Here is a 19,839-nt window from a genome sequence, read left to right on the forward strand (position 1 = left end):
TGCATTTAGGCAAGTCAAACAGGTTTAACAACCCCATAAATGTTAAAGCTATTTGCATACTTATCTGTGAATTATAAAGGTATTATAAAGCAGCATAGTTTCCTTCATTAGTGAAGTATTGGAACAAGAGGCCAGATTACTTCACAAAGACAAATATTTTTTATACCCAAGCACTTTGCAATATCTCTCTATTTTATCAATCAATAAATTCATTCATTTCAGTGCCAGTCTGGCTTTCTTTCAGGAGTAAAATCCAACAGATTCTTCTCTTCAAGTTGTGTCAACAAGGCCAATACTAAGGAGGAAAATGGTAAACAGTCAATAAGGAAGGTGTATTTACTAAAGAGAGGGCCAGTTATCACACTGAGCAGGCAGACGGTAAATAAAAGAGCTGTCTTTCAGGGTGTGAAAAAAAGAAAAACTAAGAAAATCTGACATCTCTCCAAATAAAGGTAAACACTGGAGTCTTCTGACTGTATACATGGACAATAATAACTGAATTGCATGCATAAAAAAACCCCAAGATAATTTACATCATTCTTAGAAATGAAGTTACCAGCTTAGGCAACTGTTATGAAAATGAACAGCATATGTATTAATGTTACAACAGAAAAAACTTGCTTTACAGTACACAGTTCCACTTAACAGTTTTAGTCTGCTCCATTTTCCATTGCAGAGCTCCTTAATGGAGACAGAATCAATGTGTAACTTTTTGTATGTGTGGGTTTATTAGATCGAACTAATTCAGCTGTGCAAAAATGACTTAGAAGTGAAGAAAATAAAGGACCAGGCATAGGCTTTTTAACAAGTTTGTGACAAACTTTTAACACATGAACCACAGAAAATGTTTTGTAAGTGATTTATAATGTCTGAGTTCGACAGAGTTCATCTCTGCACAGCGGAGGAAAAAAGAATTGATCTTAAAATCCATATTTGCAGTTAATAAACATGCTCATGCTCATTAGTCATGCAGAAAATATTCAATTTCGGTGGACAAATGAGATACCTGTGATTTATGCTGTGAATTGTGTCGCAGATTTTCAGATGACTTCATTAAACAAGGAAGTGTTTCAGCATGACAGTTGTTGATGATTTCAAGCAGCCTGCAGTGTTTCCATGTCACGATACAGAGCTTTGAAAAGTATGTGTGACTTTATCCACGTCGGGAACGCATTCTGTGGACTGACAAAAATCAAATTTGGAATATCACACCAATCAGGGAATCATGATGGTGTCTGTGGTCTATGATTGCTTTACTGGATTTCTTCAAGGCATGGACAACTTTCTGTATTTGTAGAGACCACAAATTCTGTTGTCCAGAAAAAAAATCCTGAAGGAGAAACTTGTCATTCCTCTTACACTTATGCAAGAGAGGAATGACCTAGAGCACAATCGCAAGTCCACTTCTAAACTTTAGCCTTTGTGTAAAAAACAAAACAAAACAATGTTTTATTCTTTTTTTTTTTGCCAAAATTGACTCCGAAATAAGTAAAACTTCACAGAAAATGCTAGTTAATTGTAATCTACATAGTTACTACAGTCTTAATATTGACTTTGTGCAGCACTAATTTAGATTATTTGAATAATCAATAAATTGAATAATTAGTAGACAGATTTCTTGACTAAGTTACTGTGTAGAAAAGGAGAACCAAACAAAGCCTTCTTGTGCCACAGCTTAAACCTTGTAATGAGAAAGCTCTAATGGAGTTTTAACAATGAGCTGACATTAATCCTAAAAATTGCTGTTGGCAAAGAATCTAAAAGTGAATTGTTCAACTGAGTGATGAGTCAGGGAGTTTCTTTCTGGGAGTTATTACAGCGAGCCAGCAGCCAGTAAATAAAAGAGCTGTCTTGTGCGGTGTAAAGGAGAGAAAAACTGGCGAGGCTCCAAACAAAGGTCAGCTGCTGCAAATCTCACTGTGTCTAGTCGAATCATTGGGAAGCCTGTCAGGCTGCACACAATGACACCATTAGCAACTGAATTGCATGATTAGAAGCTTTTCCGCTGCAATTTGGCAGTAAATCGTTCTTACCCATAAAGACGATAGATTTGTTTTCCATTTTTTAATGCTGTGAGCAGTGAAACCTTGACAGGCTTTCCAAGTACTTTAAAAATAGTGCTAGATGTCATTAGTTGCACAAAAAGGAGAAAGAAAGGGAGAAATATGACTCCTTTTCCATGGGTCATAACGATGGGTCACCTGGTGAAATAGGGGAGGAGGGGGGTTGGAAAGGTTGGATGGCACGAAAAGTGAGATGGCCTCTCCAACTGTAACCCAAGTCCCGTCAGTCCCCTGAGACCCAGCAGATCAACTGACAAGACCCCAATCAACAGCAGAGGGTATGGAGCCAAATAAGAGATGGATGGGTGAATGCATGGCTGGATGGACATACTGAAGGATGGCCAAAGTGTAATCAGACACAAACAGCTACACAAACAAGTTGTAGAGTATTTTCATTAGACCAATTATCTCAGAAGAAAGTCCAGAGAAGCACTGAAAAGAAATTTTGAAACAAATTGCAGGTGCTGTATTTGGATGAAGAAAGGGAACCTATAAATAATGGATAATGCCTACCTGCATGAAATATTCTCCTGCCTCTGGTGTTTTTAAGTGTAGTTAACCAACAGAAATAATCTATTTTCAAGACATATTTATGTCCAACCTTTAACTTGGGGCTTGCGTTTAGTAGTGATATTGCTTCAATACAATCTTCAATATTTTGTGAAGCCTACCGGTCCGCACTGCAGTAATACACACACAGACGGCAAACAAATTGCAAACAAATTGCAAACAAATCTAACATAGGTCATTAAGGTCAAGCACTTCAATTTTAGTTTCACAGGACATGTCATCAGAAATCAAGGTCGTTGTCTCTAGTTTTTTGAAAACTGTGATCTGGCTTTTTGTCTTGCTTTTGAAGTAATAACTTAATCTTCTCTGAGTGCAGATATTAATAGTGCTTAAAACACATTTTCTTGCCTCTTTTCTTTCTCTCTTTTCTTTCTTCATCATCACAATTTTCTGAGGCTTAGTATCTCAGACAATAAAAATTACAGTCTCTATGATGTCCAAGAGCAATTAGAGAGCATTCAACTGGCCAAACATATTATTGCCTGCATGGCCCTTTAAATATGATATCCAACCAAATATTGCATCCAAAGAGTCCTTTGTATTTAAAAGAAGTGTGAACACCGATATTGTGATAGTCAGTGTGGTTCAATAAATATTGTGATGCAGTCCATAATTCTGATTTCTTTCCATTATGTTGCACAAAGAAGCAGAGTGTTTTGAGGTTTTGTCTTGCATAAATTCAAGGGTGAATTTCAAATTTGAGTTCATAATGTGAGTTTTCCCAACTTGTTTACACACGAAATGTAGTATATGCACATGTGTGTGTAAAATTCTGAAATTAAAATAGTGACAGTTTCTCAAATGAAATCAAGAAGAAAAAAAACCATCATATTCTGCCGTTTAACAAATGGAAATAAATGTTTGATTATCACACATGAACTAAAACTAGAAAACTGTAATCTGATTTAATTCCAGAGGGTGAGGGAAAAAAGAGATTAGGAGTTTATTTGTAGACTTTGTAAATATTCTACTGTATGGTTTTATTTAGATTATCTTTCCTACATATAACCAGGGATAATCTTGTGATTCCTTTTTGCTCAACTCAAACAGAGAGACGTAAATAGATACCTTAGGTACAGTTTCTCATCTCTTTTCAGTAGGGTTGCATAATACAATGCAAGTTGATCTTTTTCGCAATATCACTGTATGCAACATGGATATTGCAAACAACTTCCTGGTATGCAATATTAGTTGCCTAATTATTCAAACACCTAGCAATCAGGCTCTCTATATATGTAATATATTTGTTTAATGCTGCCTAAAAAGTTTCAGTCTCCAGAAACATTGATGTGAAATCAAAATTTTATTTTATCCCCCAGCCCCAAGTAGCTGTACAGATTTATTGTTTTTGAGTCAGTGTTTGCTATGAACTCAAAGTAGACAGATATTAGTACTTTAGTTATTTGTCAATTCATCCCAAGTCACATCGTTATTGCAACATTCACCAATATAATCGCACATAACATGTTTTCCTGATGTTGTGCAATCCTAGTTTTCAGCAGGCGAGGCAAAAAAAAACCCAAAAAACAAATTTAAACAAAACCAAAGAGCAATGACAGTGTTTCACTCACTGTTTTGGTGTGTTTATATGGATAAGTTTAGATTTTCAAAATACCTGGTTTCTCAGAAACATAAAAGATGACCTCTGCTCCATATTTACATGCAATGGAAAATTTAGAGAGAAAAATAGCCCTGACCCTGTAAACAGCCGTCTTTGATGATGGAACAGAAAATGTCGAGAATGCTTATGTGACAGCAACATAACAATGGATTATCAAGGGAGGAACTCTGGCAGTAGCTGCAGATTTATTTCCAATTTAAAAAAAACAACACCTAAAGCCAGAGAGAATAAAACAATCTTGCACAAAGATAAATGTAAATATGAAGTCAAACAGAAAAATGCATGCATAGGAATCTAACCCAGTTTGCCAAAACTGGTGGTAGTTTACAAGTCCAACTGATTATTTTCAGTTTTAAAGGCAACGCAGGAAAGAGACATGTCGGTCCTTTAAAGCAAGCTTTATAAAACAGCTAACTGCTTCAGTCAATAACCACCCAGATTGACAAATAAAGCCATCAGCTTTATTTGGAGCAGTGATCAATACGAGAGAGACATCTGCAGCAATACGTCGAGGAGAAAGACAAATATATTTAAACAAAGGAAAGCGTGTGGGGGGTTACACAGCCATCCGGGAAATTTTAACTTGCATCAATGCAAATTACTTTTGGCTTCTGGAATCCATGACACTGTGTTAGGCATTTGTCTTTTAGGGCATTTAATGGACAGGGGCAAGTATTAGAGAAATATATCATTATATTAAGATCTTATTTTTTAAAATAAAACCTAAAAAAAAAACTAAGAAAAAAAAACATGGGAGCATGCATTGTGGCAGATTGTATACTTCAATTTCTAACGGCTACTTCAGAACTACAGAATATCCACTATACAGACTGTTAAACAAAATAATAAAAAAACACAACACATCAACATAAATGTCACTGGCAGAGATTGTAGCATCTGTGCTTCACATCCACTTGGGCCCTCGTTTTCCATTAGGCCCCTTTGCACTCACATCTTGGTGTCTGTGCGGCTCATGGAACGTCGTTGCAGAGTCCGCACTGGAAGTGAGCTCAGGGCTATTGTATTGGTGTAGGGCTCCTCTGGGGGCTGTAATGCATTTCATACCATCCATCACAGGGGTGTGGAGGGCAGGAAACATTGCTTTAAGAACACACACAGGACACAGATGGAGAAGCAAGACATGCAGAGATAGCAGAAGTTTAGGAATTTGTTGATCAGAGGGGGGATTCTGGGGAAATAAGCTTCTGAAAGCCTTCAATAACACAATTTCCTGAATATCTTCTAATATACAGCACAATGACTAAAAGAGGACAATTAACTAATAAGGTGTCATTATGATGTTGCTACATGCAAGTATCTGTTTGCGGTTCTCTCTGCAGTGCATGGCGATTAAGAATCTTTCAGCTTTGCAGCTTAAGTTCTCAAATCTTTGCACATTACAGCCATAATTAAAAATCAACAGCACTGAGGCAATCTGTGTATGTTGAAATATCTTCCCAAACGAAAAAGGAAATAGCAAGGAGGTCCCAATAGCAGTGGGGTTGGGGGCTGGGAAGCAGAGGAAAGGACATAAAGAGCAGCCTTGGCTGGAAAGAACCAGAAAATAAAGTCTTAAGATTTCCATTTAACCTCCCCCAACACGAGCATAAAAACAAAATCAGGAAAACTACTATTTCCTTTTGTTTTGAAGGAAGAGCATAACCCTGAAGATGTAAGCTCCACAAAGACGGGGCTGTAATTTGCCAGCCACTGGGTGGAGTGCAACAGAGTTAAAGATAATGTCAGCACCCAAATATATCAAGATGGAAGCCGCAACATGTTTGATCGCAAATGCTGGGGGAGGATGTGTTCAAAAGAGAAGTTTTGCCTCTTTTTTAGAGTTTTCCTCGGAGCAATGATTAAAAAGCTGCGGTTGGCGCCAGTGTATCATTAAAGTTGCCACCCTTTCCTGAAAGTCGGACCCCTGTGCTCCAGCTTCTGGTTTTCTAATGTTTCCCTGATTATCTTACTGTGACTGGTGAGCTCAGGCAGCTTCAGCTCCCTGACAAAGTGCCTTGAAAGGGAAATGAAAGCGCAAGGCCTCGTTTCTGCTCAGGCTGGCTGATGTCTCCTTTAACCTCTGCTCAGTCACCCTGGCACCCTGTCTGCCCTTGTCTCCTCCTGTGGTTTCCATGTCTGCCCTCTTCATCCCTTATTCTCCGTTTTCTCTCTTTTCACACATTAAAGACACACAATGGTCTCTCCCTTGTCTGCTGTCCATCAAGGGTTCCCTATCAAAAACGCTGGACCCCACTTATTTAGAGATCATTAATCATGCTGTGTAGGACAGGAGGCCCTTTAATCCAGTCACCCCCTCCGAACCTGACCAAGCAGGCCGCAGTGCGGCCCTCCACCCTTATCCCCAATGGTGTTATCAAGTTTCAGTGGTTGTAACTGTAGCACAATAAACAGAGAGGAAAGTAGCATTTGGAGGGGGTAGAAGAGGAAGGGGCTGGAGACACAAGGCAAGAAGAGAGGAAAAATTGTCCGTTCTTCATCACATTGTATTGCTTCTCTCCAAGTACAACATGCTTACCAGGATTATCTTTATGGAAGAATACTGGATCCATCTAATAGCTGTCTCTAACCAATCAAATTAATCTCTCTGAAATAGAAAACTTTTTTAAATTACAAACCAACACTTCATCTAAAATATACTCTCAATACCTTGTGCTTTTATTGTCAACCCAACCAGGTGCTGCCACTTTCCAGAAGTTGTGGGGTGTTAACTAAAGGAAAATGAGGCCATATCAAAGAGCCAGGGAATGTTCCCATTGTGGTGTGGTGTTTGTACAGAAGGCCTGCCTGTTACAAGCACCAGTGTGAGGCTGACCAGGGGAGTAATATAATGCATACATGGATCCCCCCGAGCCCATTCATGGTGTAATTGGTGTGGACAGAGCTCTGGGTCTCTGGGTTACAGTTGGGGAACTTCCTCTAATGTCCTGCTGGGAAGCCACTTTTCCCACACTACAAATCCCATCACAGCTGCAAAAAAAAAACTAAATCTGGACTAAGGAATATATTTTTTTTAATATTGGAAAATTGGCAAAGGAAGATTTATACTTATTTGTCCTTAAGGAATTTTATTTTATTTTTCAAATTGTGCACAACATAAGTTAACCAACACACATCATTTTCATTCTAGACAAAAAGAAGCCCTCCTCATTTTCAAGAAACCTAATTTGCCATTCTAGCAACCTTGATCAGAGCAAGCAGGAGATCTTACAATATTTCTCACAACCTTAATTGTTCATCTTTGTCATCTCTCATCATTTTTCCAGGTATTTTCTCATGTTACCTAAAGCTTTTCCTAGGCCAATCAAGAACTTATGCTCAAACATACAAATCGTGCTTATGATTTCAAAAATTTGAACAAACCCAGATCTCCTAGCACCTCAAAAAACAAATGTTTTGCCTTTTATTTTTTAAGGTAATTTCACCCATTTAACCCAATAGTGTTTTTTATATGTATATGCAGAGTGATGGTGCTTGAACCTGTTTAGTGTAAAACTCTGCAGAAAATGCAACAAGAAATTAAATTTAAAAATTTATTGATTATCTCCGAGTTTGACAGAAAAATAAAAATTAAAAGTTGACATTAGCCTGACCTCAGAGTAAACTTTAACCCATTGTGAAAGTGTGAAACTGACCTAAATTTAACTTCCCAACAGTTAAAGTAAAACTTTATGATATATGTAGGCATTTTTCCAAATAAAATTCATTTTAAAAAATCACTCTATTACTAGAAACTGACAATGTTGCGCTCGAAGAGCTCCGACTTTCTATTAGCTAGTTGGAAACAAAAAAAATCTGGTCCTTGTCCAATCAGTGAACTCTCCAAACATAAACTCTACCAGGACAATGACATTCTTTAGAGCAGGAGAAGTAACTGCAGTCTTAATATAGGTGTTTAAAAATGAAGTCAGAGGAAACACAAAACGGTTGTAAAACGTTGTAACAAGGAAACTGAATTTCCTTCAGCAGCATGTTGCCTGTTCATTCAGGCCAACACAACGTGGAGTGAGATGTCAGCAGATAAATGGAAACTGAAATAATTATAGCAAAGTCGCTTTTCCTTTTGGTTCAGTTTCCAATTTAAACATCCCGAATATTAATACCAGGAGTTTTCATTAAAGAACTGCTGGTATTTATTCGGAATGAATCCTGTAGAAAAAAGTCAAAGAAATCTTGTGAATTAGTAAATTACATTTTCTGTCATTATTATTGGTTTGATTTTATTTGGACAGATGCCTATTTTTTATAACCTGAAGTGTTTTTCAGTCGTTTTGATTTTCAGTGATGTAGAGACACATTTCGGCAACTTTTGGGTGTTTTTGAGAATTTTCTTTTTTGATTGTGAATTTAAATTTAAATTAAGACCATAATTGTTTCAATTATGGTCACTAGTAGAAAGACAAGTGTGTTATTTCTGATTTCTTAAGAAGAAATCAAAAATGGATTAAATTGGTATCTGCAGGTCAGAGCTTTACAATACTCAAGCTGAATCTATACAATAAATACATTAAAATTAATAAAAAGGAAGAGAAATCACTTGCCCTTCTAAACGGTGACATGCAAAGGGTTTTTTTATAGCTAGAGGAAAAGGAGGAACTGTTGTATTTAGTCCCCTCCCCACACCCTTTTGCTCTTGACTGGTGATTTCAATGAACAGGAGCCTCTCTCTTTGGCTCTGTCCATCACAGTCTGTGGCCATTAATCATCTCGAGTGGACAGCGCTGAAAGGCAGTTGGCAGCATCAGTCTTTTTTCCCCTTCATCATGTAATCCAGCAGACTAATTTACACCACCCCTAATTCGCAACCCCACTTTTTCTCCCCTCTTGCCCCCCTTTTCCACGATGATGCAGCAACTGGTTATCCCAGCATGACAATCCCTCTCCAGCTTAATCGAAATCCTTAAGGCGGTTAATGGTGACAAGCCAGATTGAGGCTTTTTCCTTCCCCACAGAGAGTAGAATCGAGACAGGAGAACCGTAATGGATCTAATGAACAGCCATCGTAACTCATCAGGGCTATGTAGACTCCTACAATGTGGGCAGCTCTAATTCATTTATATTACATGTACATGTCAGGCCATTAGCTAATGTTTGCTCCTGCAACAAATAATTAATATATACATGAGGTTCTTGGGTTGATTAAGGCTGAGATCATGCTCAATAATTACTAAACAACAAACAACTAAATTCAGCTGTGAATGCAAAGTAAGCTGCCAGCAGAAGATGAGAACTATTATGAAACGTTGGCAAAAAGTTAAAGGTTGAAGAGGCAGTTTATGAGTAGCTTCTGCTTTATCTGTGATCCAGAGAGCATCAATGGCTCCCCTCACACAATTTAGGACAGCTGCTGAAATTCCTCAACCATTAACACACACACACCCCCACGAGTGCACAGGCATGTTTTTTAAACTGCAGAGGCAGGAAATGGGAATCCCTCGTAATTTTTCCTTCCGCTGTTGCTTTCCTTTCAAAACTCAGAGGCCCCTTGCCAAGGTGGGAAAAATCACCTCACCATTTGTTTCTCCCATCTCAAGAGTCTACTGAATTTTGCTGAACCTCACAAAATAAAATAACATTTGTAAACTTTTTACTTAATAAATTTGATTTGTAAATCTAATTTTTGATGAAATTAAAAACAAAATGAAAACAAATTCAAATTCTTTTGTGAGACTTTAAAGTAAAAGATGTGATCTCAGAACTTGAGGAGTAACGGTTCAATCAAAAAATTAGGATTAAAGTCAAATAAAACATTTCAGAGTAAGAAAACCTAAAAATCATAAAAGTATGAAATCACAAAAGAAGTTTGCCCACAAATTAATACAATTTTAGGTAATCTCCAGAATCTGTAGTATTTGTTGCCAACTGTTGACCCTTGCACTCCCTCACTACCTAACACTTGTACAAGATGACACAGGAACGTGATCCGTGCAAGTTGACTCCTCTAACGCTTTCTGTAACACACACCAGAAATATAATTTGGCTTAAACTCCTGAACAGATAAACAGCACAACTCTTATTGTTTTTAAATCTAAACTTAGGACTGTAGAAGTATGTAACCAGGCTGAGAGAAATTGAGAGAATTATGTCCTGAGTTCAAAGATGCCACAAAGGACCTGAAAAACTTAGTCTCTCTGGCTCTGCTCAATCCATTACAGTCCAAACAAGAACTCCAGGTGTCAAGACCAGATCAGGGAGAGGCCGTTGTTTTGTAGATGGTGCTTTGACATTAGACAAGCTCAAAAATCTTTACCAGCTTAGTGCATATATAGACTGCAATTTCTGCCCATTTCTCCCCATCACTTCAGTTCAGTCAGATTGAATAAGAAGCATCTGCAAATAAATTTTAAGTCTTACAACAGATTCTCAATTGGTTCTAGTTCTGGGCGATTGCAACACACCAATACTCTTTGATCTAAACCAGGAGGCTTTAAATCCAGGCCTCAAGGGACAGTGTCCTGCAAGTTTTAGATGAATCAAATGGCTGAATCCCCACCTCAGTATGCAGTCACGTTGTCTGGAGTCCTACTAATGACCTCATTATTTGACTCAGGTGTGCTGAAGCAAAGACACATCTAAAAGTTGCAGGATACCAGCCCTCGAGGCCTGGAGTTGAAAACCCCTGATCTAAACCTTTCCATTGAAGCTCCGGATGTATCTTTAAGGTTGTTGTCCTGCTGAGATGTAAAGTATCAGATCTTCAGATTCTATCTAATCTGAGAGCAACTTCTAAACAAGTACTCTATTGACTATTACTTTTATATAGATATAAAAGTAAAAGTCCTTTAGTGAAGGAGGCTAAACACAAATGCAAAGCAAATGTTTCAGATTTTTTTGTGAAAAGGTTTTAAAAAAAACAATCACTGGTAGCACTTGAAAATGATACACTCCTTTTTGTAGGTCTAGCAGTTTAATTTCTGATAAAATACATTGAAATGTATAGTTATAATGTGACAAAAGATGAAAAGGTTCAAGGAGTATGAATACTTTTGCAAGATACATGTATTACTCACTAAATACAACTATCTCATAAACCACACACACATCCAGAGCACCACTGTAATCAAAATTAGATTCACTGTGGGAGATATTACTTGAGCCAAATGCCTTTTTTGGCAGCAGGTTTGTATGATGAAAGTCTTGCTGCATCAGCAGTGGGGATTTGAAGGGTCCTATAATTTGTGCAGAAGCAGTTCATGGTCCCTGAATGCCTAGCTCACAAGCATTTACCATAAATTAATTTTGCCAATCCCAGATCTACTTCACTCTACTAAGGATCAGCTGAGGCAGAGCTCACCTGCTGAGACCTTATGGCCAATAATCTTAGGACTGGTGGCCAGACATGGTTTTGCCTGTGTGACACTGCACACTTCTTAGACAAAACAGGCAGAAAACAAGGTGACAAATATTCAGTCCACACTGGAAATATGAAGAGAGAGCAAATCCCTCCTACTATGAGTCAGGGAAAGACTCTTAATGAAAACACCACAAAACATCCTCCTTTCAATGAACAAACCAGACCTACTGTTGTTCTGACAGACTTGTAAAGAACATTGTAAAAATTGTTGGACACTTCTCTTTTTTTCAGAATGACGAGGGTTCTTGTAAATTCTTAATCCTTGTCAACCAATCCAAACAAACCTCCACTTTCTTCGATAGTTTTGCCACAAAATATTTGATTCCGTCTGTTGCTGCTGCTTAATGTTTTGTTCTTACCTCGTTTCTGCATGAAGGTAAAGAGATCATCCAAAAATTCCTTCCTTTTCGGATCATTGTCCAGCTCATACAGCTGCAGGAGAACACAGAAACGTATCAGGAAATTAAATGCAAGTTTTGTGGTTGCTGAAAACAAGGATGTCTTAATACAAAATTCAGTGAACCGTGACTTTAACAAGCTCACCTTAGCAAAGTCTCTGGAGGCTTCTCCTCGTCCTCTGTTACTGTCAGCCTCATCTGTCCATCCAGCACTGCCATTCTGAAACACAACAAATAAAACAGGAAACATAAAGGTCAGAAAAAACATAGAAAAAATTATGCCAATGAAACGGAGAATTTGTATGAACAAAGATAGAGAAGAACCAAAACAATGTATCACAGAGATATATCAAATTTTAGTTGCTGTGAATGAATTCTGGATGTTATTTCTTTAAAAAATATATATAAATATTTGATTCTTTTCATTTTACTGCAGGTCAAAACATTTGTGCTGGACTCAAGGGAAAAGAAGACAAAGCTATAAATTAGCTAAAAACAAACATCCAGTTATAAAAACCGGTGGGGGGAAAAAAAAAAAAGAAAAACTTATGTAAACTCGGAGCTAAAGAATGCATTTATCCAGGGGTTGAAAGAGCAACTTCTGGAGTTATTGTACCCCCGATCTCTTAAATCCCCCTCCCCCTTCATCCTCAAACATCTCCATTTGACCTAAACCATCTGCATCTGGACCTGCCCTGCCCCCACCTATGTCTTCCGACCCAGCTGGATACACGGGCCCCCCATCCTTCAATCTTAACGCAGCTGTGACGGGTGGCCAAGTTCATAGAGTGTAGCTGGCTGTCAGGAGGGGCCAGAGGAGGGTGGGCTGGTCACTTGCCTTAGCGTGCATCTCTGCAGGCCTGCACATACGCCCACATACATAGACACAAATGCTCAAAGGCTAATCATCAATGTGTGCATGTTTGTGAGTGCAGGACAGGGTAGGAGGGGGGCATAATGGCCCCACAAGACGGAAAGAAAGAAAATAAAAGCAGAAAGGAGTGCACGGTATGTGCAGACCAGGAATGTCTCTTAAAGACAAAACCTATAAAAGCATCAGGAATCAAAACAAGATCCTTTTGGAGGGAGACGTTAATAGCTGCAGCACGGGGTCTAGTTTCAACCAGGAGCCTATTGGTCAGTGGCAATTACAGGCCCTGAAATGAGAGCCAGGAGGGCAAAGGTTGTCAAGGCCTCTGAGAGCAAGTCATTTTCACCCTCTCACTCTCGTGTGTCTAACTGTTGTCAACATTCATGCTCCCTAAACAAATATTCATCAGCCATCAACCTGGACAACCGCTGCAGATGGTCTGTTTCAAGGTCACCAGATAAACGCACGAAGAGTTGTGAAAGAAAGCCGGTCGTGCCCCCCTAACACAAACACACAAAGTGTTTTTATAAACATACATAAAATATATATGTCCAACATATGTTTCTAAGGAAAACGTTTTTAAGCCTGCAGTGTTAAAAAAAGTGCTAATTTAAAACACCTTTTCTTATTAAACTGCATAATCTATGACATGTGACAAAGATTACAACTGGTTGATCATGTGGACATAAAACATACATTGTGTGCAAAGGGTTGTAAGGCCTTCAGATGCACTGTAATTTGATTGCGTTTGTTAAACTTTAACCTTTATGAATGATTATGACAGAAGACACATCAGATTTTAAATATGCATATAGAACCTGTCATAGGTTTCTGACCTTGTTAAGGTAGGTTTGCAGTTGTGCCATTTGAAAGCTAAAAGATTTTTGCATTGGAAAAATGCATGATAAATGTGCCACCTAAACAAAAAAAATCTGCTCCTGCATACTCACATTACTAACCAAACAAGAAACCAGTATGTTATACTGAAAACTAAAGGTTGCTTTCATCCTGATAATCAGTGTGTTAGTCAGTAGACGCTGCTGACCTTGAAAGTAACAGATGATCAGATCATGCCAAACTAATCTGAAATGCTGTTTCACAGCACTCTCTATTTGAGGAAGTGTATCCCCACAGCATGGTGCTGCACCCACCAAGTTTTACCATTGAAATGGTGCATTTAGAGTGATGTGCAGTGCTAGTTTTCTTCCATACATGTTTGTTGTGTTCCCTTGGCTGCTTCTGTGATTAATGCTAAGTTTTTAGTTGTGCCATTGTGCATTTTGTAAGCTAACCCTGCTTTAAACTGTTCCCTAGTCTTCATCGTGCAACTTGTTTACTAATGTTCTCGAAGAAACGTTTTCCTCCTCTGCCATAGAATAATGAATTGTCCAATTGGTTGGTGGTCTTTTATTCAATAAGAAGACAAACTGTTACTCTGAATTATATAAGCATTAATTGTGTCCTTTGTTGTTTTTTCAAACCCTAATTAACAAAAATCAGTATTAATATTTTATTACAAAGCTAAAGGATATTTTTGTAAACCAAAGACCTATTTCTAGCTTACAAACACAGATAATTCCAACATGCAACTAAGGATCAGAACCGAATGAAGGTCCAAAGGTGCAGGCAGTAGCCGGCGGGTCACTGGACTTGGAAATGTTAAGGAAACACAAATGTGTTTATACACAAACCACATGGACACTTTCACACACATACACAATCATTCTTCCCTGAGGGACACTGTTATGGGAGAGCCGAGGTCAAGGTGTTGTGACATCAAATGAGAACAAAGGTCTAAAGTAACCGAGCATTACTGTGCAGTCAGTACGTTAGGCCTGAAGAAAGGCCTGAAAACCTTTAGTTAAGTGACTCAGGTTTTTTCCAAAACTCAGACTTTCCAAGTTGTCTGTAAAAGTTAAATTTTGAAACTTACAAATTTGTTAAAAGGATAGCAATAAAGAAGAACCTGGTGTAAAAACAGGAAGATGTTTAGGGAAACAGAAGTTTAGGTCGACATGCAACTCATTGCATAAATATTTATTCTACGTTAACTACATTACCCATGAGATAAAAAAAAATACTAATCTATGTGATTACTTTAAAGCAAATGGTGATTTTGCAATAATCAATCAGAGATGCCACTTTTGATTTGCCAAGTTCAGCTACCGAAACATTTTTTTTTTTACCTCTCAATCCATAACATATTTCAGAACTAAGAACATTTTCAAAAAAAAAGATATTTTTAATGGAAAGCCTGTGTGAATGTAATTAGTGGACACTAATATAATATTATAATTATATTAGTGGACACTAATATAATTAGTGTCCACTAATGTAATGTGGACACATTACATTAGTTACATCTCCACAAAAAGTTACCAAGTAGTTTAAAACAAACTTGACTATAAAGTGGGAGGAGAGAGGCAGTAAAACCTGTGTTAAATATAGTGGTAAATCAGTAGAAAAATAATTGAGGTAAACATCAACCAGAAAAAAACCATTGCTTTTTTAGAAATCATTTTCATCCTATCCTCCTGTTACACAAGTGTTTCAAAATATCTGAAACACATCTGAGAAGACACAGATCAATAATTTCAGCTCACTGAACATTGGTATTGAAGCAACTTTTTAGTTAATTTCAACTGCCGCCTTAAATGCAGCCAATCATTAAAATGGAAACCCAGTTAAAGCCTTGGACCCAAATATGAGATCATGAAGGTTAACCATTTTATTTTCTTTCAATTATTACAATCCACAGTTAATCATAAGTCTCCATGGTAAATGTTTCTCGTTTCAATGTTTTGAATGTGAAACTGCTTTTATTAAATAAAATACTTTAAATGTGCAAAGCAACCCAAACAGTTTGTTTATATCAGGAAATATTGTGGCTCAAATGACACATTTTTGAAAAAGAATTAGAAATAACTTCTATAATTGGCTTTATTCAGACTCCCTTAATGTCAATGTCAGGATATCTGATCCAACACCCTCAACACCCAAAGGTTTTGTGGCTGATCGGTCTTGGATGACCTAGTCTGGCTGGAGGTGCAAGTCCTGCTGTGGAGGGATCCGAAGAACCGAACAAACAAAGAGCTTTTGTTTAACAAAGAGGCCGGACACAACTGAGTCAATAAGAATCACCCTGTTCGTACTTCAAATAAATGCTTGTTTTACATTTTATACTACATTGTTTATATGGAGTAAAGCTCTGCCAGAAATTTGTCTTATAGCATGCAATTTTTGCATCAATATCCCTGTTCAAAATCCAAAATTAAAAACCTCAGGACACCCAAAGCTGGGAATAAAAGAGACCACTGTTATCATTTCTGAAAGGGATCACTCCTGGCTGATTGAAGCAGTGCTGTCAAAAAGTGTTTCAAAGCCAAAGAGATGTGAGCAACTAAAACTTCACCACATGATGGACACAATCAGCACTTCCTACTCTTGTCCAGAGCCAACAGTGATGTGAATGCTGCCAGATTTTTACAAATCTCCTACTTATTATAACAAAACTCATAATTAGATCAGCAAAAATTATTTCTCTTCACATGTGAGAAATGACCAAACCTGCTGAAAAAAATCTCCTATTTTATTTTACCTCTAATTCAATAAATATGCTGTGATTTACAATTAATTGTTTGCCCCATTAATTGTTTGATTCATCTTATTAATCAATAAAAGATGTGATATTTCTTCCAAAAATCTTACAGAAAATTTTAGATTTTACATGCTTATTTTTAGGCTTTATATAGCTTAAAAATATTGAGAAATTTTCTATTTCTATTTTCAGTTAAAACTAGTTTCCTATAAGTGAAAGCCAACTTTTGCTTCTTACTCATCCAGGAAAAGTGAATGGTCCAAGACTGTGACTTGCACTCTGTTAGGTTTCCTCAAATGTGATGAATAAACTGAAGTAAACTGCATTGTTTGATAACTAGGATCAATTTGAATATATGTGCTTGACTTTCAATCTGTCTGAGTGCATTATATTGACATTTTTTGGTAGTTGGTGCTGTGTACTAGTTAGTAAACTGAGATGACACCTAGGTTGAGTTTCAGATTGAATTTATTTTGTTGATAAATGATTACATTGAATTGATAATAAGTCTGATTGGGTGATTTGTGGACATTAATGTCACTTAATGTGACTAATAGTTTGCTTCATTATATATTTACTTATGCGGTCTCTGGTGAAGAAAACACTCACATGCGCAAAGTAATTATAACAGGAGCCAATAACCAGGAGTAGACATGTTGGCTCTTGAAATGAGACCTTGGTCAGCTGAGGAATGTTAACACCATGTTGCTCCTTGTAAAGTTAAGAGTGGCTACTGATGTGTTTGGACCGCTCCTTATGATCAGTCACCTCAGCCCCCTCATCATGTCCACCACTCCGCCCCGAAAAATGACTTTTAAAAAAAATTCCCACACCTTCCCACATTTTATGGAAGATGTGTACATGACTTGACAAGCCTAATGCATTTAATAACTGTTTTATTGAAAGTAGCACAACACAAAAACTTTTTACAGGAGTGTTGCTTGATGCAGGATTTGTCTGACATCTATCACAACTAAAACTGTAAAGACATTTGTTTTGCTCTTAGCAGAACACAACCTCGCAGCTTAATGTACACACACAAAAATGCAGAGTTTCATATGGAGTCAGTATGGGTGTGACTAATAAGAATTGTTTGTGTTGAAAATACTGGTGGATACATGTACACACACATTTATAACAAACACCTATCTGAGTAGTCAACAGCTCTTTACTAAAGAAAATTACATTTACTTTATATTTTTCACTGACTTATCTGACAAGTAAGGCTGCATACAGCAATGGTTTAAAAAAAGGGGGGGGGAGGAGTACACTCTACGAAACAAGAGCTTGTTGAACTGCCATTAGCAGGTATAACCTGAAGTTTTCAATAAGACTAACTGTGGAAGAATGTCAGCCCCATGTTTTTAACAAAGTTGCATCAGTAGGTTGAGGTTTGCTGTCAGCACAGCTCTTTTAATGAATGAGCTCAGTATTTATTTTAGATATGGGTTGGGCCAAACATGTATTTTCTTTTTCTTTTTTTTTAGGTAATTTTGGTAGATATTCTGCTTCCTGTTGGAATCATCTCTCTGGTAAGAGTTGTGTGCAGGTGCTGGATCTCTGATACATTGTTTCACATTTAACTCTGACATAATTTGGCATACAGAGAAGTTCATGCTCAGCTCAATGACCACAAGGTACCAAGTTCTTCTGGGTGCAAAACAAATCCACATCATCACCCACTCAGGTAGCACAAATATGTATTATAGCCAATCATCTCATTCTCTTGTCTCATCTGTCCAAAAGACAGATGAGACAAACATAAACAAGTGGTCCATTTAATTTCACACTTGTAAACTTCTCTTGCTGTTTTCTTCTTTGAGAGAACAGGCTTTAACTAGGCTTTAAATGTAATTTGTTTACAAACAAGGTACATTTGTTTAATTGATTCTTAGTGTAATGTGGTGAGTTTTCTCAAGTAACATACAGCACAGACCAAAAGTTTGGACACACTTTCTCATTGAATTCAATGAGAAAGTGTGTCCAAACTTTTGGTCTGTACTGTAAATATAAACAAAAATGCAGCATGCTAGTTGCATTTTTTTGAACACTGCAAAGTTTAACCTCTAGATGAAATTGCTTGTAATTCACAAGATAAACAGGAGTGTGAAATGTTTTCCATTTGTAGATAATCTTTTAGTAGTAGTCTATGACTTCATTGGCCTTGTACTACATTTTGCTTCGTACAGAGGGCAATGGCTAGGCTATGAATTGATGGAATGACTTAAAATTGTTGTTCCCATACTAATGGGCAGCAACATTTGCTTTTCCAAAGGCACTGCTGATGCCTTTTCTCCTGTCCTGTCGAACAATGATTGAATAAATTGATGGTTGGTTAATCAGATGCATCTAATGAGCATCTTCTGGCCTCCATCTTCACTTTTAAATCTTATGCAGGAAGCTACTGGACTGTGCCTATTTTTTTCAACATTCATGGAAACTTGAATTTGAACTTGAAATTCTATTAAGTAAATATAATTTGTTTTCAACTAAAATATGAAAAAAACCCAACATAGTCAAAATGTTGCTTCTAGAATAATTTCGCCTGTCTTTCTGAAACATGCTGGTGCAGCCATGTTGTATGTCAGTGAGTAATGCCTATTTTGTGCCTTCATTTGCTTAGACTTATGAATATCACAACAATCAGTCACTCTATTCTTTGTGTAGAATAAATGCAATGAGTTTTCAGTATGATTGTGCAAAACAAGTGTGATCGTGGTACAGTCCAAAATAAATAATAAAAAAAATGTGAACATAGTCAAACAATCCTATACATAGCTGTAGCATTAGTTGAGCATGGGCTGTTTGTCCAGTAACTAAAACCAAGGTTTTAAATAAGTTATTTCTAAAATAATAAAAAATGTCCATTCTATATACATTCCTAAGGTTGATCTTACTTAAAACGCAAGGCAAACTCAAGACTGCTACAGTTTTATGCAGGTTAAAGAAATGCTACACTGACATTGCCACTTGTATCAATGCAAGGTCAGGTGTATTGCTACTTTCCCTTTACTTGGTAGAAAATCAAATTTGATCTTTGGAGATATTTGAATCCACAAACAATACAGACAGCCAGAGTGTCTATGTTGTTCTGTGTCTAAAGAGATGGTATTCATCACTATCATTAAGGCAATAATAAAACCACAGATTCCCACTGTTAATCTATAAATAGAATAAAGGCTAAAAGGTATACAACATTCTGTACAATAAGCCCTTGAAAATAACCAAGTCTTTCAAGTCTATGTATTTGAATAAAAATAACACAACACTATATATAACATTATTGTAACAGCCACAACAATATGTTAGATCATGTTACCAGTGGTGGGGATAACTGGGGTACATT

The 19,839-nt window shown here is 37.2% G+C and overlaps 1 protein-coding gene across 3 annotated transcripts in view; it reads right to left on the minus strand.

Moving 5' to 3' along the window:
- The window catches only part of LOC114142926 (AT-rich interactive domain-containing protein 3B), a 62,693-nt gene that overhangs the window by 17,249 nt on the left and 25,605 nt on the right, over nucleotides 1-19,839 (minus strand). For all 3 annotated transcript variants that reach the window (XM_028014517.1, XM_028014516.1, XM_028014518.1), the window contains exons 3-4: nucleotides 12,170-12,244; nucleotides 11,986-12,058 (exon numbers count right to left, since the gene is read on the minus strand). In XM_028014517.1, coding sequence (XP_027870318.1) covers nucleotides 11,986-12,058; nucleotides 12,170-12,244 — 148 coding nt within the window. The remainder of the gene's footprint in view (nucleotides 1-11,985; nucleotides 12,059-12,169; nucleotides 12,245-19,839) is intronic.

Source organism: Xiphophorus couchianus, chromosome 4 (assembly GCF_001444195.1).
Source record: "Xiphophorus couchianus chromosome 4, X_couchianus-1.0, whole genome shotgun sequence".
NCBI lineage: Eukaryota > Metazoa > Chordata > Actinopteri > Cyprinodontiformes > Poeciliidae > Xiphophorus > Xiphophorus couchianus.